General features: G+C 39.3%; 2 protein-coding genes across 7 annotated transcripts in view; one reads left to right on the top strand and one right to left on the bottom strand.

The window, feature by feature from the left end:
* Window positions 1–17,653, bottom strand: part of micu1 (mitochondrial calcium uptake 1) — a 50,545-nt gene extending 32,892 nt beyond the window's left edge. For all 4 annotated transcript variants that reach the window (XM_003441010.4, XM_025897263.1, XM_005473988.3 and 1 more), the window contains exons 1-4: window positions 17,497–17,653; window positions 11,526–11,690; window positions 10,298–10,493; window positions 8,364–8,526 (exon numbers count right to left, since the gene is read on the bottom strand). In XM_003441010.4, the coding sequence (XP_003441058.2) occupies window positions 8,364–8,526; window positions 10,298–10,493; window positions 11,526–11,690; window positions 17,497–17,498 (526 nt within the window). In that variant the 5' untranslated portion in view covers window positions 17,499–17,653. The remainder of the gene's footprint in view (window positions 1–8,363; window positions 8,527–10,297; window positions 10,494–11,525; window positions 11,691–17,496) is intronic.
* A 4,608-nt stretch (window positions 17,654–22,261) lies between these two features.
* The window catches only part of mcu (mitochondrial calcium uniporter), a 58,013-nt gene continuing 56,663 nt past the window's right edge, over window positions 22,262–23,611 (top strand). For all 3 annotated transcript variants that reach the window (XM_025897269.1, XM_003441009.5, XM_005473992.4), the window contains exon 1: window positions 22,262–22,459. In XM_025897269.1, coding sequence (XP_025753054.1) covers window positions 22,343–22,459 — 117 coding nt within the window. In that variant the 5' untranslated portion in view covers window positions 22,262–22,342. The remainder of the gene's footprint in view (window positions 22,460–23,611) is intronic.

Genomic DNA, 23,611 nt, shown 5'->3' with positions numbered 1-23,611 from the left:
TATTATATTTTTATCCAACAATGAGATGCTGCCCTAAAAAGGGCTTTGTGTGTGTCTTTCTCTCTCTCTCTCTCTCTCTCACACACACACACACACACACACACACACACACACACAAACACTCACACACACACTCAGGCTCACACACACATGCGCGCACACACACACACATAGCATCAGCAAGTGAACAAGGGCTGTTAACAGCATGTTTCTAGGTCAGTCAAACAGCTGTGAGATTCTCAATTTGAATCCACCAATCAGAGGGGCTGTGTGCTTTTTCCTGCCAAAACTGGTGCACCAAGTGCAGGCTTTTACAGCACAGAGAGAGACAGGATTTTTGCAGTTTATTTCTCATAGTGAGGACTCCCCTCAAACAAACAGCCATAAATTCCTAACCGTAGGGGCTACAACGGTCATTCTTAGACCGTTGTGTTCAGAAGACATGGGAGAATCTTGAAATGTTGACCATTTAAAATAAAAATATGAAACATCATAGATATAGGACATAGATGATTGGTTGTCTTAGAAGCCATGATTGCCCCAATATGCAAATTTGAATGTGCAAGGCCTAAGATATGATTGGCTGGCTGGGAAGCCATGAAGGCAACAATATGCAAATTTGAATGTGCAAGCCCTCGGATATGATTGGTTGTCTTAGAAGCCATATAAAAAGCAGTAAAACTGTACTATGATTTGGTAGAAAAACTATAATTAATCAAAAATACTATATTTGGCAGAAATACTATGTTGTAGCAGAAACACTATATTTAGCACAAATCTGATGAAATAGAAGAAATAGTATGATTTAGCAGAAATGCTGTATTTAGCACAAATACTGGAAAGCAGCAGAAATGCTATGACTTAGCACAATAGTAATAATCTAAATAGAAAAATTGGAAAAGCAAAATGGACAGCTGAAAAAATCCTGAACATGCTAAGGGTCCCTCAAATGTAATTGTTAAATGAAAAAAAAAAACAGCAAAGAAAGTATAACAGTCATACAACCACAAATATGTACACATATGGTAACACACATGCACAGACAGACACACACAGGATCAAATTCAGTCAACCAGTCTAACTATATTGAATTTAAATCACACACACACACACACACACACACACACACACACACAAGATCCAATTCATTCAACCAGTCTAAATATATTGAATTTGAATCTTACAATGAGATCATCCCATAAAAAGGCATTCTCTCTCTCTCTCTCTCTCTCTGTCACACACACACACACACACACACACACACACACACACACACACACACACAGGATCCAATTCAGTCAACCAGTCTAAATATATTGAATTTGAATCTTACAATGAGATCATCCCATAAAGAGGCTTCCTCTCTCTCTCTCTCTCTCTCTCTCTCCCTCTCTCTCTCTGTCACACACACACACACACACACACACACACACACACACACACACACACACACACACAAGATCCAATTCAGTCAACCAGTCTAAATATATTGAATTTAAATCTTACAATGAGATCATCCCATAAAAAGGCTTTCTCTCTCTCTCTCTCTGTCACACACACACACACACACACACACACACACACACACACACACACACAAGATCCAATTCAGTCAACCAGTCTAAATATATTGAATTTGAATCTTACAATGACATCATCCCATGAAAAGGCTTTCTCTCTCTCTCTCTCTCTCTCTCTCTCTCTGTCACACACACACAGACACACACACACACACACACAAGATCCAATTCAGTCAACCAGTCTAAATATATTGAATTTGAATCTTACAATGAGATGATCCCATAAAAAGGCTTTCTCTCTCTCTCTCTCTCTCTCTCTCTCACACACACACACACACACACACACACACAAGATCCAATTCAGTCAACCAGTCTAAATATATTGAATTTGAATCTTACAATGAGATCATCCCATAAAAAGGCTTTCTCTCTCTCTTTCTCTCTCTCTCTCTCTCTCCCTCTCTGTCACACACACACACACACACAAACACACACACACACACACACACACACACACACACACACACACACACACACACACACACACACAGGGAGAGAGAAGTAAGTTTCTAGCTCAGTCAAGCAGCCTGGGAGCTGCTGAATTTGAATCCTCCAATCAGAGAGCCTGTGCACTTTTTCCCGCCAAAACAGGTGCACGCAGCACAGAGAGACACAGGACTTTTGCAGTCTATTTCTCATAATGACGACTCCCCTCAAACAAATGACCATAATTTCCTAACCGTAGGGGCTAGAACGGTCATTCTTACACCGTTTTGTTCAGAAGAGATGGGGGAATCTTAAAGTGTTGACACTTTATCATTAAAATATGAATTATTGAAGATATTTGACTTGTAATGCACCATAACTGAGTAGAGGCAAGCGAAAACTGCCTTGACTTCCCTCAAACAACGCTTTCTAACTCTAAATCTATTTGGAGTATTGATATCATTCTTTCACCGTAAGAGACAGCAGGCTTTGGTGAACAGTCATGGAAATTTTCAGGTCTCTGTGGAAATCCATCAAAAAGATATGACGAGAGAAAAAAGTGGTTCATTTCCAGAGTTTGAAATCTGAAGAAATCTGAGCGAAGGACGAATTTCCTACCCTCAAACAAGTGTAACTCATCTCAGAACGGTAATAGGTGAGAAAAAAATTCTTGAATTGTGAGCGTCAGGAGTGTCTGAAGATATACTGGGACAAGCCTCATGTTTTAACTTCGCTTCGTTAAGGAGATATGACGATTCGAATATGCCTCTCATTACAGAAATCAAGCGGTGATTTTGAACAAACTCTCCATTGACTTTCTATGGAGAGTTTTCAGACTTCGTGTTGGTCTGAGGAGATTTGCCAAAATTCTATAAATCTCACAACAATGATGGTGACATTTTCGGAAAGCCAGCAAAAATGCCTACGTTTTGATGTATAATTTGTGGAAGTTGAGTGAAAATTGAGCAAGTAGCAAGAAGTTGTTCGGACATGAAGAGAAGACTGCGAAACCTACAGTGGCACACTGGAAGCCAAGTGCATAGCAACCATAACAACGCATGTATTTTCTGAAAAATCACAATTTTGCAACTGAAAACTTTAAGAGGGATAAAAGTAAAACTGTAACAGATATGAAAAAGCTGAATCATTCATGAATAGCCCAATAATTTGTGAACATTTTAAAGTTTGAATGGTTGTTCTACGTGAAAGTAGGAAAAAGTAGTTAAGTTTCAAAAACAAGCAAGTTTTAGCAGAATTGTGGAAGTTTCCCATTCATTTCAATGGGACAAATTAAAGGAAAAAAGCTTAATATTTTAAAAAGTATAAGAGCAAAAATACCAAAAGTCATAGCCATCATTAGCAGAAATAGCAGAATAGTTTAAAATTTGAACGGTGAAAATCGGCTGAAAATTGTGGAAGTAGAAAAGTGCCAAAAAAGTGCAAAAATTGGCAACTAGAATAATAAAGTAGGATAAAGAATAAAGAGAAACAGGAAAACAATAGTGTGGATGCCTCCAGCATCCACACAATAATAATAACTAGAAAAATTTGCATTTCCTGCGAAAATGCAGTGTGGATGCTGGAACGCTGAAGCTGTCAGCTGAAACTAGCTGAAAAAGCTGAAAAGTTGCAGAAATTGTAAAAACTTTGCAGAAGCAAAGGAACGTTGCTAAAATGTAGTAACTTAGCAGAACTGCAATATCTTAGAGGAAACATAATACTTGGCAGAAATACAATAACATAGCAGAACTTAGCAGAAATATTGTAACTTACCAGAAACACGATAACTTCCCAAAAATACAAGAATTTCGGAGAAATAGTTTAAGATAACAGAAAGAATATATTTAGCCAAACATTCTTAAACATTACAGAAATACTACTCTATAGCAGAAATGATATATTTAGAAAGAAAAATATAATATAGTAGAAATACTATGATTTAGCAGAAATCCTACAATATAGCTCAATAACAATGATTTAGAACAGATACTATGATTGAGCAGAATAGTAATAAATTAAGTGAAAATATTGGAAAGGTAAAATGACAAGCTGAATAAAAAGGAACATGGTTAAGTTTGCTCAAAACTAATTTTTGTTCACCTGTGAAAAAATAAAATAAAAATACATTTAGAAATACAAATAAGAACAGCCAACAGATACACAAAAAATTAAATATGAATACACAAATCAACAAATACACACAAAATCAAATATGGATACACAAATGTACAGAGAGAGACACACACACAGGGTCTATGCCAGTCAACCAGTCTGAATATATTATATTTTTATCCAACAATGAGATGCTGCCCTAAAAAGGGCTTTGTGTGTGTCTTTCTCTCTCTCTCTCTCTCTCTCTCACACACACACACACACACACACACACACACACACACTCAAACACTCACACACACACACAGGCTGACACACACACGCGCGCACACACGCACGCACACAGACAAATAGCATCAGCAAGTGAACAGGGGCTGTTAACAGCATGTTTCTAGGTCAGTCAAACAGCTGTGAGATTCTCAATTTGAATCCACCAATCAGAGGGGCTGTGTGCTTTTTCCTGCCAAAACTGGTGCACCAGGTGCAGGCTTTTACAGCACAGAGAGAGACAGGATTTTTGCAGTCTATTTCTCATAGTCAGGACTCCCCTCAAACAAACAGCCATAAATTCCTAACCGTAGGGGCTACAACGGTCATTCTTAGAACGTTGTGTTCAGAAGACATGGGAGAATCTTGAAATGTTGACGATTTAAAATAAAAATATGAAATATCATAGATATATGACATAGATGATTGGTTGTCTTAGAAGCCATGATTGCCCCAATATGCAAATTTGAATGTGCAAGGCCTAAGATATGATTGGCTGGCTGGGAAGCCATGAAGGCAACAATATGCAAATTTGAATGTGAAAGCCCTCGGATATGATTGGTTGTCTTAGAAGCCATATAAAAAGCAGTAAAACTGTACTATGATTTGGTAGAAAAACTATAATTAATCAAAAATACTGTATTTGGCAGAAATACTATGCTGTAGCAGAAACACTATATTTAGCACAAATCTGATGAAATAGAAGAAATAGTATGATTTAGCAGAAATGCTGTATTTAGCACAAATACTGGAAAGCAGCAGAAATGCTATGACTTAGCACAATAGTAATAACCTAAATAGAAAAATTGGAAAAGCAAAATGGACAGCTGAAAAAATGCTGAACATGCTAAGGGTCCCTCAAATGTAATTGTTAAATGAGAAAAAAACCAGCAAAAAAAAGTATAACAGTCACACAACCACATATATGTACACATATGGTAACACACATGCACAGACAGACACACACAGGATCAAATTCAGTCAACCAGTCTAACTATATTGAATTTAAATCACACACACACACACACACACACACACACACACACACACAAGATCCAATTCAGTCAACCAGTCTAAATATATTGAATTTAAATCTTACAATGAGATCATCCCATAACAAGCCTTTTTCTCTTTCTCTCTCTCTCTCTCTCTCTCTCTCTCTCTCTGTCACACACACACACACACACACACACAAGATCCAATTCAGTCAACCAGTCTAAATATATTGATTTTGAATCTTACAATGAGATCATCCCATAAAAAGGCTTTCTCTCTCTCTCTCTCTCTCTCTCTCTCTCTCTGTCACACACACACACACACACACACACACACACACAAGATCCAATTCAGTCAACCAGTCTAAATATATTGACTTTTGAATCTTACAATGAGATCATCCCATAAAAAGGCTTTCTCTCTCTCTCTCTCTCTCTCTCTCTCTCTCTCTCTCTGTCACACACACACACACACACAAGATCCAATTCAGTCAACCAGTCTAAATATATTGAATTTAAATCTTACAATGAGATCATCCCATAACAAGCCTTTGTCTCTCTCTCTCTCTCTCTCTCTCCCTCTCTCTCTCTGTCACACACACACACACACACACACTCTCACACACACACACACACACACACACACACACACACAGGGAGAGAGAAGTAAGTTTCTAGCTCAGTCAAGCAGCCTGGGAGCTGCTGAATTTGAATCCACCAATCAGAGAGCCTGTGCACTTTTTCCCGCCAAAACAGGTGCACGCAGCACAGAGAGACACAGGATTTTTGCAGTCTATTTCTCATAATGACGACTCCCCTCAAACAAATGACCATAATTTCCTAACCGTAGGGGCTAGAACGGTCATTCTTACACCGTTTTGTTCAGAAGAGATGGGGGAATCTTAAAGTGTTTACAATTTATCATTAAAATATGAATTATTAAAGATATTTGACTTCTAATGCACCATAACTGAGTAGAGGCAAGCGAAAACTGCCTTGACTTGCCCTCAAACAACGCTTTCTAACTCTAAATCTATTTGGAGTATCAATATCATTCTTTCACCGTAAGAGACAGCAGGCTTTGGTGAACAATCATGGAAATTTTCAGGTCTCTGTGGAAATCCAAAAAAAAGATATGACGAGAGAAAAAAGTTGTTCATTTCCAGAGTTTGAAATCTGAAGAAATCTGAGCGAAGGACGAATTTCCTACCCTCAAACAAGTCTAACTCATTTCAGAACGGTAATAGGTGAGAAAAAATTCTTGAATTGTGAGCGTCAGGAGTGTCTGAAGATATACTGGGACAAGCCTCATGTCTTAACTTCGCTTCGTTAAGGAGATATGACGATTCGAATATGCCTCTCATTACAGAAATCAAGCGATGATTTTGAACAAGCTCTCCATTGACTTTCTATGGAGAGTTTTGCGACTTTGTGTTGGTCTGAGGAGATTTGCCAAAATTCTATAAATCTCACAACAATGATGGTGACATTTTCGGAAAGCCAGCAAAAATGCCTACGTTTTGATGTATAATTTGTGGAAGTTGAGTGAAAATTGAGCAAGTAGCAAGAAGTTGTTCGGACATGAAGAGAAGACTGCGAAACCTACAGTGGCACACTGGAAGCCAAGTGCATAGCAACCATAACAACGCATGTATTTTCTGAAAAATCACAATTTTGCAACTGAAAACTTTAAGAGGGATAAAAGTAAAACTGTAACAGATATGAAAAAGCTGAATCATTCATGAATAGCCCAATAATTTGTGAACATTTTAAAGTTTGAATGGTTGTTCTACGTGAAAGTAGGAAAAAGTAGTTAAGTTTCAAAAACAAGCAAGTTTTAGCAGAATTGCGGAAGTTTCCCATTCATTTCAATGGGACAAATTAAAGGAAAAAAGCTTAATATTTTAAAAAGTATAATAGTTAAAAATACCAAAAGTCATTGCCATCATTAGCAGAAATAGCAGAATAGTTTAAAATTTGAACGGTGAAAATCGGCTGAAAATTGTGGAAGTAGAAAAGTGCCAAAAAAAGTGCAAAAAGTTGCAACTAGAATAATAATAAAGTAGAATAAAGTAGAATAAAGAATAAAGAGAAACAGGAACACAATAGTGTGGATGCCTCCAGCATCCACACAATAAAGTATAAAGAATAAAGAGAAACAGGAACTCAATAGTGTGGATGCATAAAGCATCCACACAATTATTTCTGCTGTATAGTTAACAGTCCAAAAGGTATAAACTCCCATTTAGAACCAGCTTCAAGTGGCCACTTGAGAAACTGCAGTTTTTACCACTTTTGCGCCAACATCATTTTTTTTTAGAACTGGAGGCCGCCATTTGGTTACAAGAAACCAATTTCAGCTTTCATTTATGTTTTTCAAAACAATGGATTGAAATCATAACTGGATCAATTTGATCTATTCCAGCCTCTGACTTGTTATAAAGAAGATAAGTAAATATTTATTTTAGAGACATTTCAATCTGTAATAGATGTGAAATTGTAAAGTGAATGCAGGAATACTAAACATAATTTTGTAGAGGTCTGGCAACTAAAGGCCGGTAAACAGTGTCTTTACTCCTCTGATGTTTTGAACCCATGTCAGTGCTGGAATGTGTTTAGAAAAACTCCCATAAAAAAGCAGCTTGGAAACTTCTGAGAAATTAGTTTGAGCAGACTGCGACACTGAGATGTTACAGCCATTTAAGGCATTCTCCAAAACAATCATGCATTCTAGTCAGCTGAACTAAATAAAATGAACTCCACAGTCTTAATCTTGTTTATACCAATCTGGTAACGTGAAGGCATGCGCGTTGAAAGTGTTAGATAAATGATGCCTGACCTTGTAGAATATCTGTATTTGATATTACAGAAAACATGCTCACTCTCACATTAAGTCAGTGTGCAGATGCCATTAATGGAAAGAAGTTCATGCACGGAAAGAGCTAAAAGAATATAAGCAAAAGTGGTGGAATTAAAAACTTACTCTCAGGCTGCTTCTCATTAGGTGTGATGGAGCGTATGAAGTCCTGAGGCGTCATGTAAACCTCAGCATCTCCATGCTCATTGATGACCTTCAGAGTGGCAAAGTAGCGGAAAATCTTGTCTGGAGTTGAGTAGGCTCGTATCCTGTTCTCATACTCCATCACCTGCCAACCAGCCAGAAAGCAAAATTAATATCACAAGATGATTCCCACTTTAGGCAAAAGCTTTAATGTAATATACATAAAAATCAACAAGATCAAATCAAAGAACCAGCGATATTTCAACCATGTGCGTAGACAGAAAATAACGTGAGTTAAGTGAGAGTAGATTGAGTGAAGGGGAGCCCAGAGCAAAAAAAAAAAAAAAGCTGGTGGCAGCAGGAAACCAATTTGTCATCCTTGATCGGGAAGTATATTAACCTCCTGACTCAACTGCCACAAATTCAAATCAGGAACACAGAGTGTTTTCCTATTCGGGGTCAGTCTGCAGCTAGGTTAATATGAAGGGAGAGTTACCAAAACTACATAAATCTGTAGACAACACAAATAACAGCTACAGACCATCAGCATGGCGCGACACATTAGCCCCCCCTCAACTGTTATTTGCTGCAATGCCATTCACTTTTCAGAAGAAAGTTTCAAACAGATGTGGAGTAGCTGGGAAACTGACAGGACAGTGTGCACTTAGAATCTGTGTTGGGCTGTAACCCAAACAGTTATTTTGTGTGACACTGATTGATTGCATTCACTACAGAAACTTCTTTTGGCAAAAGAAAAAAAAATTTCAGAGCTTCAACTTTTTGAAGCTGTTATCAAGCTCGGTTTTATGATAAAAATCTGTGGGGAACAGTCACACAGTCACACTACATTCACTTCAATTTCATATTTATGATTACATGTGTCAGTGTCGGTACTCTCACTTTAGGAGACCTTAATAGTCTTTGGGGAAATCACCATGAGCATGTCTCCAGCAGAGGCAACCAACTGTGTATGGATGAAGGTCTATTAGACAGTTGCGTGGAAATGGCAGAGAACTGAGTGACTGGCAGAAAGACTGGGTTGCACTCTTCTTTCTCTCTAGCTTTTATCTGATTGTGTTTACAGATTATGGATCTTAGCATTTCCAACACTGATGAAGACATGGGCTGTCTTTCAATTTAAATAAAAAATTAAAAAAACCCACACAAAACCAGGAAGGTAAAATTCAAGTCACACGAGGAACTTATTATTTTTTGTTTCACATTTTCAAACAGTGTTGTGAAACATCTAAGACAGCGGTAGCACTCAGTTTAAAAAAGCGACACCACTGAATTTCAAACACAAACAGAGTAAAAATGTCTTCCTGCTGCATAATTTTGCATTAGTATCATTATTATTATTCAGCAGCTCCTGATCTGATCACCTAATGAATAAAACACAAAGAAAGCCAAAATCTGTGGGTATACTCAACATATACTTTAAATTCCAACACTGGACCACTTCAAAGACAGTCAGCCTTTAGACATCTGTTTGCTTTTTACAGACTGTAGCTGCTCCTCAGACAAGAGTGACTGTGCAATTTTTACATCATTCAAAAAAAGGCTTGAATTGAAGTTCTTCCTCCTTTTTTTTGTTTTTATCCTCACATCCACCAACAAGCAGTGCAACAAACACTGCTTATTTGGCATCAAATCAAAGATCCTTTGTTCTTTATCTCCATATCCTTTGTCATCTGCTGCCTAATTAACAGCAATAAAATCATAGGAGTGGGACATTCCTGTTCTTTATGCATGCTGATTACCCCATTACATTTCTTGGTCTCAGCAAATATTCTGTCAAAATATACTAGCTCTGGCATACTGGAAATTGCTTGCTGGGGGTTTCAAAACACCACTGTGGAGATGAATTAAATAGGAAGACTGACTGCATGGCTGAATGGTTATTGTTTATTGATCACCTTGCGGTCACGGAATCCAGAGCGTTGCTTCTTTTTTTTCCCCTCTCCACCTTCGTCTTTTTCATCCTCATCTCCACTGCTGGCCTCCACCGATTTCTCTGAATCCGTTTCGGAGTCTGGGTGTCTCCCAAAATCCGGTTCCTCTCCACTTACTTGTTCAGAGTGTCGAACAGAAGACCCAGCATCTGCATATGCTCTGGTTTTGTAAATAAATTTAAAAAAAGACAGATCAGATTACAAAACAGATCAATACCTGGGGGACAGCTCGATGTTATCTGAAAAGATAGTTAAGTTCAGCAATATGTCTTTGTGCTTTGCTCTAGTACCAAGTAGATCTCGGGAGGTATGTAGCAGACTGTGTTTTGCAGCTAGGTGTGTACTGTAGCTATGATGCTAAACAGACTGAAAAACAGAGAGGCAAAAGAGCCAGGAGATTATGTGCTCTGCTGTGTTTTGCTCATCGGTGCAATGCGGGGAGGTTTTACTATGGCAGACTCCCACTTCACCATTTTTCTGACTAAACTGAAATTGGAATAATAATAATAAATAGCTGGGACTGTCTGGAGCAGGCTGAATAATTCAGTTTAATGACACGCGTTGAAAATGAAGCCCAGGGTGAAGGCCTGGAACAGTCTCGTTCCATCAGTCTCAAACGCCCTGAGGCGCCATCCATCACTCTGCCTCCTGCAGCACAGTCAGTGTGTCCCCAGAGAGCTCTAACCTCAACACCTTCCCCACCACATTGTCTTAACTAAACAACAGCCTTTAAGGCAATGGATAGCCATAAAAACACAACAAACAGGAGAATGAAATGTAACATGTGCTCAAAAGTCCAGCTGCTTTTGAGTACTGAGCCAAAAGCAAGTCCTAATTTGCTCACTGAATGGTGTCCCATAGCATAGTGCTGAAGTTTAAACACATGATGGAAAACCCACTCCAAAGAATGGTGTGTCATTCAAGTGACAAAAAATCCATAAAAATGAACCTTAACAAACATGTTTAAATTGAATTCCCAGTCATGCCACATTGTATTAAGCAACACTAGACAGGCCTTCAGCCGAGAAGCAATCTGCACCTTGAGCAGGTTGCCTGTAAATCACAGAGTTGTTTACACATCAGCTTGCTTCAAATTGCTTCTTAAGGAACAAATGCAGTATTTTTTTAAGACCACTATTATTTTAAGAGCAATAAAATGAGGCACAAGGGTGTAAAAAAAACAAAAAACTACCTCTTCCACAGCAGTCCAGCACTAGCAGACACACCGGTTACCCCAGCTAGGGCTGCCAGCATCAGCCTTCTCCGGCCGGACTCTCGCACTGCCCCGCTGTGATAACGCCGGGACAGCTGTGCGAGCCCCACCGAAACTGCGGACAATGCCCGCAAGCGGAACATCCTGCAGAGGGACAAGAGTAAAGGTGAGACAGAGACAGATGACACTCTTGCAGTGTCGGTATGTACAATGACAGAAAAAAGCAACACACACCTATTAAATTGTGTTTCTGTTTTGTATTCTACTGTATGTCAAAACTGAATGAATAAAAACTATGAAATAATTTCATGTTAAGTATCTGAATACAAAGCATATGAAAATTCTGGGCTGAGTACACAGTTTCATTACTTTTATCTGTCTTAAAAATCATCAGTTAATGCTACCTCAGATTAGAGCCCACATCAGTGCTTTGCAGAGTTTAAGTCACAGACAGATCTAAACCGTGGTAAAGAAAGTTTAGAAGCCTCTTAAGGAAATCAAAAAAGACCAAATTCATATCCCAAGGTCTTGTTAACTTCTGAAGAGGAGCAATGAAAGCATCCTGACTGGAAATATCACAATCTGGTATGAGATGTGAACAGCAGAGACTGGATGGGTGCTGTGGGGAATTAAACCCCCCTCAAGAGTATCCCAACCACCCATCTACACACCATAAGTGGTATTAGGGAGTTGAGCCCAATATCCACCTTGCTATCACCTGCCAAGCAAAACGGGAATATCAGCAGTTTCTTTTCCTCATGCTGTGAACATACTGCATACTTTAGTGCAGTTTTTTTTAAATCAATTTATTCAGTCGTTCTTTTATATTTTGGTTAGCACCATAGCAGATTACATGTAGACTATATGCGCCATTTCATTTGATCATCTTGCACAAGGCTAATTATAATAAATGTTGAAACAACTGTTCTGATAAGTCTGTGTGAATCAGCCCTTCATAGTCAATCTGCTGCAAAGATTATTAACCAAACAAACCTGGTCAAAGACCACACAGGTGAGGATCTGCCCTCTGTGCTTCCTGCTCAGCACCTATTAACACCCAGCCCTGTATATTTAGTGACTAATTTAAGCATTTTTTGTATTAAGTTATTACTTTTAATCTCTGTGATTAAACTTGTTGGGCAATTGAATCGTTATATGTGTGTGCACTCCTATCTTTCATTAACTCCCTTAGTTAGCATAATAAAAACAGAAACCTGTACTTTAGTCTTAAGATTTGTAGCCACAATTGTAGTATTTTTATTTGCTTTGATTTTGATTCCAACAAGCAGCATGTCAGGCAGTCGGATTTCCACTGTGAAGTATGGATGCCCGATTATAGCAGAAACCAAAAATAGGATTATTTAGCTGAGATTTAACACACTTACTTAAAAAAACATGCTTCAAAAAAATTATTAGTGGATTAGAATGGCAGTGTGCTATCCCTTTAAACTGGCCGTAGGTGGGGATGTGAGAGTGATTGGTTGTTTGCTTTTTCTACGCCCTTTGTCCGCTGATATAGACTCCAATCCCAGCCAATCCTGGTCAAATACAAACATAAGATAGCAAAGGAACAGACGTATAGATGGATGAACTACACATGTGGATTCATACCACAAGATCCTCTAAACACTGTAAAGCTAGCATATAGCTACCACAGTACTAAACCTACCTGTCTACCCACCTACCTTGTCCAATTATAAACCATGGAAGTCATAGGTAAGGATTTGCAGAATTTAACCCCCCCAAAAAACTAATTAACAGTCATCTCAAGAGACAAAGCTTAGAACAATGGGAGCTCACCATTGGGATCTGCCTTCCCACAGCACTGTAGGCAAAATGGTCCCTTCAAAAGTCAATGTAGAAAGTCCTGGTTTCCACACACACCTCAATTAATAAACAACGGAAAATCAGGGATAAAACTAATTGCCACCAGTGCACCTAAGCTCCAGAACTTCATTTTCAGCTATACTGTTGCTTAATTCTTCAGTGTCACGGAAAGATGATTAACAATTAGGAAAGGGGCTACTGGTGTGTATCTGTAGCTCCCATGTGTGCACTTTTCAAACTACATGATGGAGGAGTTAACCCCACTGAGGCTCAAAGCTACCACCTGTCAATATCCTATTAACAATTCAGGCACCAACTATCAAGCAGATTCAGCAGAAAGAACAGAGGAAGACATGGCATATGCTAATTGGAGTTTTCAGTAGCCCATGACAATAAGGACTAAAGGGAACAATGAGCGTGCATCCACACTATTATACTTTTTGGAACTGGGGGAAAGCCTAATGGTAAAGGAACAGCACCAAAACTTTATAGAAACAGAGCAAAACTCACACAATGCAACAAGAAAGCCCAAAAATGCAAGTTGTTGGTGTTGCAGAGAGCTTTAGTATTAATAAACTTCTTTATATTTTAATACCTTTCCAAAATTCACCAAGGTACATGTACAGTAAACAAAGATTTTCCAAATGCAAACTAACTAACATATTTATGACATTTGTATATCCCCACAGTTGTGTGAGAGCCAGTGAGTGTCTGCACATGTGCCCACACATTCATCCTCTGAATATCTTTCCAGCAGTTTGAAATTAGTTGGCTCCCAGAACAGCAGCTGACCAAATGTTATTTTCCACTCTGCGTTATCTAACTCATAATTACTGAGTGCACTGATGAGTGCTTTCATTTTCACTAAAATGCACTCATTTTGTCTGAGTTTTTGAATCCAGCACATTTTCATCATAGCGCTTTGCTTTCACACCTCCCCAAAAACTTTGATGCCTAGTTCAGCTGGAGCTAAGATGACAGAAAGTGATTTAAAAACTTGAATTAAGGTCTCCAAAGGTGAACCTGCAAAGGGATCATCACAGTTGCCTGCAGCACGCTCTCCGTCTCACAATTACTAAGGGTCTCTCGCACAGTCTGCTCTGCGGCTGTTCAATGTAAGTGTCAGAGGGTCGTAAGCTATCCCCTAGCTCCACGTTGCTTAAATGCAAAGCTTCCTGAGCTGTGAGTGCTGCTGCCTGGGACACTCATGTCAAATATAGTTGGAAATCCAAACCAGACAGCCACCTATCCCCCGCAACCTCCACTACATTTCTTTCACTTTTTTTTTTTTAATTTAAACAATATTTAAATTAAAATAAAGCCATTTTCCAAAATAAAGTTTTTAAAATCTAATGCACCTGTTTTTGCATATAAATGTGATATCAATATTAACCAACCATTTGCCATTTTATGCAAATATAATTACCTGCATTTTCACAAGGAAGTTAAGTAACAGGTCTTAAGTACAGTCAGTTAGATTTCTTTGGCATTAACAACTAATACTCTGTAGCTAGCACAGCAGCTCAGTGGCTACATCGTTTTTCTAGAATAACAGATTTAGGTCTGGAAACCTTTTACAGCACTTAAAGTAACAAAACTACATGTTATCAACTTCAGCAATGTTATCTATAATTCAGCTGTCTTCAGCAGCCTGTCTCTCCCAAACAACATCTCCAGCCCTACACAAAGCCAAGTGGAAAGCTAGTAATTGTTTATTAGTCTAAAACCAAAGATGAACAGATGCTGAGTGATCCCAAACATCTGTAAGTTTCAGTGAATAGATAGTAGTAATAGTTCAGATAATAACTTTGTGAAAGGACACTGGGAACTAACTTGCATAAAAGCCAGTGAGCCACACTCCAACAAAAACCTGCACATTCGTTATGTCTAACTTTGTAAAGAAATGAAGCAGTCAGTCCAAAATTTGCTTCTCATTCATATCTATGTGGCATATATACATTTATTCTGGTTCTACTCTTCTCTATTTTACCATGTGCACGTTCTGTATAATGAAAAACATACACCTTTCATCTGAACAAAACAGCAAAGCTGTAAAAGAGAGAATATCATAAGGAAAACAGCATTTCATCATCATTTCAGTCTGATCACAAACCAACAAAGAGTCCTTCAATGTACTCTTTTGAAAACGTTACATTAAAAAAGGTTTTCCTCATTTGAATTATCACATGCCATTACATCTAATAGCGTGCATATTTTGATTACAAACTAAAGGTAATCAAGCTGTTACAGTTCCTGATATTTTTTTAAAATTAGGTTATAAAGGAGTAACATCTGATGATTTCTTTCTTTCTTTGCACCTGTACTTCACTATGCAGGAATGCTTTGTCTTGGCACATTTTTGGAGAAATTTGAGTGCGAGACTTCATTCCTTTGGCATGCTCAAACTTTGAGTGCTGTTTTTGATTGCAACGCTTGTCTCCTTATCAACTCCATCTGCGTTCCAGCTAAATCTGGAACGCAGCAGCCACAACAAAGGGGGTGGCTGTGTTAAAGTTTAATGCTCATTATTATCAAAGTACATGTGAAAATATCCTAAATCCTGCAGAGCATGTCTTAACTACTTATTAAACTCCATACAGTTATTACAGCTTTATAAATCCAGTGCCACCCTCCTGATATCAGGCAACTTTTTCCATGTATTTATGAGCATTTCAAAATATTAATTTACATCATATTTAAAGAATTCAGCCTAATTTTTTGAATCCAGCGCATTTTTAATTACAGCATTTTGCTTTTACTCTTTCCCAAAAGCTCAATGCTAAGTTCAGCTGAAGCTACAACGATAGAAAACTATCATCATAAGTCTGGTGACAAGGTACATTGGACCTGGACCTGAAGAAGGAGCAGGTAAATCTACGTCCTCATCAATTATTCTACACCCCCTGAGAGCGGGGTGTGTGTGTGTGTGTAATCTAAACAGCCTGTGGCATTAAAAATTACATTTTATGCTCTCAGGTGAGACCAGAGATTCATTCCAGTTAAGCAACAGAAAATATAGCAGTTCCTTTTGCTGCTTGGGGATCTTTTTTTTTCCCACCCTAGGGGTACACATATGCAGAGACATGGGATTATTTTCATAAGTATCAAGAGTATTCATAATTTGAAAAAGAACAGTTTGGATATAGGCACCAGTACCTCATTAAAATAAAAATAACAACTAAAGCTTTCAGAAACTGCATATCGTTGTCAAGTGTATATCTTGGTCAGGATTTTCTCACAAACTCCCACCTTTGTTACAATACACTGGCTACCTGGTGACTGATTTTAAACTTACAGAAATTACTTCTAAAGCCTTACATGGCATCTTACATACGTGCATTATACATTTACTCACACTTCTGCTCCTCAATTCAATCCAAGCGTTTAAAAATAATATACATAAAAAGACAAACGTGCAGACCTGAATTTTTAAAGGATGTTTTGCGACACCCAAGCCCCCCAAAAGTGTTGCTGTTGTATGTGTTGTTCCCAAGTAAATTAGGAAATGTTTGCTTTGAGTAAGAGCTAGCATTACGCTATCCTTTGAAGCATAATCATTTTTTAGTCTCTGGGTGTTTCGTGTAAACATGCAATAATAATAATCTTAGACAAACAACTGAAAGATACTCCTTCCTATGTTTATGTTCAATATGACATGGCCCAGTGCTAACATATACCAAAAAACACACAAAAACAGCTAGCTGTCAACAACTGGCTCAAAAACACTGGTTAAGGTGATGTTAGTGTTGCGTTTGGCATGCTAAAACGGAAACACGAACAGCTAGAGTTGTTCATTTGATGGATAGTGACCCCAGTGTTTTGTTTTTAGCCGCAAGTTAACTTCGTTGACAACAGCATGACGGACTACAAGGTTAGCAGCGACCCGTCTAACCAATAATAAACTAAATGCTTCTATCGTCAGTCACTTGTTAATGTCAATACTTAGCTGGTTAATTCGGCAGTCAAGTAATTGTTTCGTGAGGTAACTCACGCTGGCTAGCTAGCTAGTTAACGTTAGATTTAATGGCAAGTGCTAGCTCTACTAGCAGCTATTTCATCGTTTTGTTACACACTGCGTCATTACAGAGCTTTCTTATAGCTCATACGAGGCACGGTTACTTACATAAGCAGCGATAAAAACACCACTCAGTCCAAAATAATAACGTCTTCACCGATTCAGAGTACGTCTTTGCTCAGTGTGTCTGCAGTGATGGAGTACTGCGCTAATAGTTCCGTGTTTCAGAGAGAGGGTGGGACAACATCTCCGTACCAGCCCCATGCATTTCACACAGGCACCCTCCCATCATCCCTCCGTCCAGGTTTGGGCGGAATTACAGTGTAAGTACTGGAAAATCAAAAGTCTAGTGGGGACTTTAAGTTGTCTAGTCGAATAGGTACATTATCGTCCCCAGCACAACTGCTTTACAAAACTGTTTTTTTTAAATAGGGCTTACAGACAATGGTCCAAAAAGAGAAAATATTCAGGGATTGGCAGTTCTCTTTGTGAATAGCCAGACTGTTTCAAGGAAAGGCAACTCAAGTCACTCAAATAACCACTCTTTACAAGGAAGGCATCCAGAAGAGCATCTGTGAACACACAACACACTGCTACAGCTGCATAGGACCTCACCAAGTGGGACTCCTATTAGCTCAGAACAGAAAAGAGGCTACAATTGACGCAAACTCACCAAAACTGGACAATAGAAGACTGGGAAAACATTGCCTGGTCTGACAAGTCTTAGTGTCTGCTCTAACATTTGGCTGGTAGGTTCAGAATTTAGTGTAAAGACCATGAAAGCATGGATCCATCCTGCCTTACAGCAGTAGTTTAGGCTGCTGCTGGTGGTGTAATGTTATGAGGGTTAAGGGTTACTTTTAGCAAGATAACACACCGTGTTGTACAGCTGAAATAATCTCGAACTGGTTTCTTGAGCATGACAATTAGTGCACTTTACTCAAATGGCCTCCACAGTAATCAGATCTCAATGCAATAGAGCATCTCTGGAATGCGGAGGAACAGGAGTGTCGCATCATGGGTTTGCGGCCCAAAAATCTGGATCAACTGTGTGATGCTGTCATTCCAGTATGCCCCAAAACTTCTGAGGTACTGTTTCCAGTACCTTATTGAATCAATACCATGAAGAATTAAGGCGGTTCTGAGGGAAAAAGAGGGTCCTATCCAGTACAAGTAAGGTGTACCTACTAATGTAACCCCTAAATACAGATTCAACAATTCTATTTCAGGTTTAAAAATTTAGAAAAAAAAAGACATTTTATTAGGTATTATTTAACAATATTAAACTGAACTGACAGAGTGTCTGATTTCAGTCATATGTCTTTATAGAGCTCCAGATTAAATAACGAGCCCCTTCACAGTGTGCCAGCTATAATCGTTGCCTTGAAGAGCCAACCCTATCTGGTGGTTTGCATGCATAATGTGAAAGGAAACACTGGAGAGCGGCTGAGCTTGCCTTGGGACGTTTCATGACTGCAGGCTCTTGTCACATCCACTAACAATGTCACCCAAATTTCACAATGATGCACAACCTAGGCCTTTAGAAATGCCAGAAATGTCAGAAGAGTTCTAATAATATTAATTATTCTCATTAGTCAGATAATCTGATTATCCCTTAGCTACTAAGTGAAATGAGTGAACACACAAAGATATATCTGAAATTGAACACACAAGCTTTAAAATCATTATATGTCCATCTAACAGCCTTAGGTCATGCAATCTTTGCAATACATGCAGTAGGATGCAATGCTTATGCAACCAGATGTCATGGCTTAAACTATAAATTTATAATAAATCAGCAAAATGCTTCATTGTGTAGGCTCTCTATGATTGTTTGTGTGTCTGTCTGGATGTGTTGTCTGAAATGGGTGATACACACTTGAAGTGATTATCAACAGTATAATAATATCACATGTTCACACACTGCAACTAATATTGCTGCCTTCCTCCTTTGCAAACTGTCATCTGTACTCATCCCTTTATCTTTTCATAACATCTTTGTTAGAACAAATTGTATCTCTGCTGTCTTTTAGTCTACAGTTGTTTGGTTTTTCTTAAGTAAGGGAGACTGCTTAAATATGCCTGCAGCTCTTCAGCGCAGAGTTCATTAGAACTTACAATGTATCACCAGAATGCCACAATATAAACCTGTCAAATACTGAAATTTCAAATTGGATGTTATTAGTTTTACTACAATAACCTCAGCGTGACCTAGAAGTCCACAGCAGAGCTCTAATTCTGAGCTATTCATCTTATTCATATTGACTCCTTTATTGACCCATAAACATGGATCACATGAAAGTTGGTTTTATAATATTTTGTACAAAATTAATGGGCTACAGTTCAGAGAATGGAAATGGAGTTTCTATGAAACTTGTGCCACACGAATAAAAAAGAATGCATGCAGTGCAAATGTCAGCCTACATATAAATAAATATGAACATCCAGGCTGAAAATGTCTCCGTAGGCATGGAAGCATATTCAGAAACATGTCTTCCTTCCACTGCTGATTAAAGCCATCCTGCAAATGTGGCAGTGCAAAGGTGGAGCAGAAGATAAGACCAAACCTCAACTGTTTTTAGAAGGACGTTTAGACACTGTTGTTAACTCTTTTAATTTTGGTTGGTTTAAGAGGGTGTCACACTGTTGAGAACCACATTGAGGAACACCTTTGTAAATCCATGAGGGTGTGTTGTTCGTCTGCAACAACAACAACACCTTCTTTTTTATTCTTTTTTTGACATGAGGACAAAAGCTGGCTCCACTTACATCAGTTTTATTTCTCTGTGACGTATTCCACGTCTGCACACCCATGCGTGCTGTCATTGAGCATTACTTCTTTCATAAAACCACGGGCGGAGCTCTTTTGTATTTTCACGCTGGGTGACATTTCATTCAAGCACAGACCTGTGTGAACAGTCATATTCACGAGGCAAGCAAACACACCTCATTTTGTACTCTCCTCAAATCACTCATCATGACCTTGAGACATGTTGGCAGAGGGTGTTTCAAATCTGTACCGTCTCTAATAAAAAGTTTTTTTTTTTCAATCATATGAGGATAACCATGAAAAAAAAGATTACTGTCAGCAGTGGTTTTGTTTGAGTCGCACAAATTTAGTGCTGTAGAGACTTGTCATGTCCAATTTATATCAGTAATTCATTTGGAATTTTAATTTATGGGGTTTAATGTATTAACACGAGTGTCTGAGTGAAATTAACTGGAGTATGACTGAGATTTTCCATAAAGTGTTTTTTTTCCCACTTTAGTGTGGCTTGGATATATCTAAATACTTAGTTACTTTCAAAAGGAATGGTGTCACCTGGTCTTATTTTCTTCCACCTGCAGTGTTAGTGTCTTTAGGTTGGTGATAACTCACCCGAAGTATCACAACTGTAGATGTTGAGGAAGATAAGAAGTTGTGCTGTTACAATAATGTGGCATGTAAGGCATTTTAGGTTACACTGAGCTCAAACACCAAGGTCTGATATGTATAGCTTCTCTTTATTAGCTGATTTAATGCTGTGGACACAGTTTGGAGTACAAACAAATCATACACGTCTTAGCTCTAATGAAATCTAATACATGCAGGTAGCTTTTCTTTGCTGCAAGCTCTTTAGTTTACACTGCTGACGCATCATGTGCAAATGCACCACCGCCATGACACAGTTAGAGCAGACGTCTAAAGGTTTATTTGAGCCAGTGCTCGGTAGTGTTTGGCACCACACAAAAGATCCGCCCTGTGAATCGATGCAGGCTTGAGGCCTTGAGCAGATCCTTGTCCATGGCTGGGAATTTGCATTTAAATTGCATCACCCACACAGCCTGATGCAGTGCACCTGAAGAAGTACAGAAGGAACTGGGATGAGTTTAGGAGCAATGACATACTGCTACTGTATTTGAAATAAATACATTAAAAAAAACCAGAAGACAAGCAACAAAACAACAAATTTGACTCCTTATCTTTCTGCTCCTTACTTTGGACCTAAAATTGTGATAAGAAACCATGTGATCACATAAATCACTGCAGTGAATTACACAAAATGTGTTTGTTTTTGTCTTTTAAGAGTTGCCTATCTGGACTCACCCTTGACCAACACAGGTGTGGTAGGTGGTATTATATGACGGGCTTGGTCAAAGATTACAGAAAAAAACAGGTTGCATTCCACGGTGGGGAGTCTCCTTGACATTCATTGACCAAACAGACCCATTACCACTCCCATTAGCTGAATTAGCAGTGGATGAGTGATTCTCCAGAAAACAGTGCACCTCATAAATGACTGCTTGCCCCACTGAAACACCACAGAAGCTCTGAAATGTAATGAAAGCCTACCTGTTTAAAAGCCGCTGAAGATCAATTCACTTATATTTGATCCTTGATTTCCCTCCTTTGGAACAAAGGGACATAAGTGTGACTGAAGGACAGGTTATATTTAATATTTGGCTATAGATGGATGGTGTGACCAGTGACAGAAAGACATTCAGACAGGCTGCACTGTGCACTGTGTCTTTCAAGTCAAGTCAGCTTTAGGTTAAGTGTGAAGCTTTAAGAATGAAACCCTCTTTTTAAAAAAACAAAAACATAGTACATATGTTTTCCTATTTGGTTAAACACAGACATATAAACAGAATGATTTTCACTGACATGTGTGTATATAGTTCCTACACCCATGCCACTACAGGTATATAGCACCAGACTTTTTTTTTTTTTTTTTTAATTGCAGTAGGGTATATTGTCACTGGAGACAGGTGTAATGCAGTCTTCGCATAACATACATTTTTTGAACTAGTGCGCACAGAAGTGCATTATCTTAGCACACTGGTGCAACACTGGGCATGTGTATATCATAGTCCAGCCCCGCAAACCCGCCCACCCCTCCCTCTGTGCTTCTTCGGTGCCTCTCCGTCCGCCCGCCCGCAGCAGTCTCCTTCACGGCGAGCTTTCACTACAGAGATGGCTGTGAAAGTGTGTAGATCAGTACTCCTCTTGTCCCGAAGCAGCGGAGCGGTGGCCGGCAGCCGCCCGGCACTTGTTGTGTCTTCACAGCGGCATCATCAGCATATAAGACCGGTAAGTCCCAGGACGTCTGAGACAGCTCCGAGAGAGAGACAGAGAGAGAGAGAGAGAGGGGTAGGGACCGAGCTGGCGAGGCTGGACCGGAGAGAAGGCAAGCGGGGCTGGCTAAGGAAGTGAAGCTAACTAGCGTCAATATCTCCCCCCCTTAATTTATTTCATTGAGGTCGAGCTTCACGTAAAGGTGAGGCACACGACGAGTCATGATACGTATCCCAACCTGGTGTCGCGTGAATATTTTAATCCACGGTGGGACGTAGAGGTTTGACAGAGAGGCAATGCAGCTTTTTGGAGCACTTGAAACCCATCGACACCCCGCTGCCGCTGCCCCGCCGTTTACAGTAACTAGCCTTCAAACACTCGCCTCTCAAATGCTTCATAACCTGTGATTTAAAAAAACAGAACAAAAAAACCAGAAGAAATCCTTCAACTTTGCAGGCATATGTTAATCCCAGTATCATTCTGATCAGCGAATATGAATCAGAATAAGACCCAGTTTGAGCTTCTAGGTTGCAGTACCTGCTAGGGTTGGTTTGACTGTGGAAGGGTATGGATGCCTTATTTTTTGTGCTTTTGCAATAAAGGTGTGATTGAGAGCCCGTGGCTGATGGTTCGCCTTATCTCTCTGCTATTACCTGGTGTGTGTTTGTGCAGCAGCAGAAACTCAGAATAATGAACATCTGTCCAGACCTGGAGAGGAAGTTGTGCTTGTGTGTGTGTGTGTCTGCAAGAGAGCTAAAGAGAGTTATCCATAGATGCACTGACTGTTTATCCATGCACAAATACGAGGCTTCACAGGAACATGGAAGTCTGTACTTGGATGATGTCAGACTCTCCAGCCGGCCTGCTGTTTCTCCCCTCCCTGTGGGTGTTTCCCCATTCAGCAGGGAAATCCTGGGTATTCCTGCAAGCTGATGCAGGTCTTTTCTTTACATGGTCACTGTAGTAATGGATGCACCCTCAACAATGCTCACAATAACAGGAAGGTAATTGCGTTTACAGAGCTGTCACTACGATGCAATAGTTGCACAGTGTTTTCCTGCCACTGCGACCCCCTCCCCCTTGCCAGGGGTGGGGGGTGGGGTGGGGGGTCACAGAGGAAACTGTGAGTCTTTACAGCAGCAGCCTGAGGAGGGAGAAGAAGCCCAG

Source organism: Oreochromis niloticus, linkage group LG13 (genome assembly GCF_001858045.2).
Source record: "Oreochromis niloticus isolate F11D_XX linkage group LG13, O_niloticus_UMD_NMBU, whole genome shotgun sequence".
Taxonomy (NCBI): Eukaryota; Metazoa; Chordata; class Actinopteri; order Cichliformes; family Cichlidae; genus Oreochromis; species Oreochromis niloticus.
Note: the sequence above shows the minus strand (reverse complement) of the source record. Positions and strands in the feature narration are given on the sequence as shown.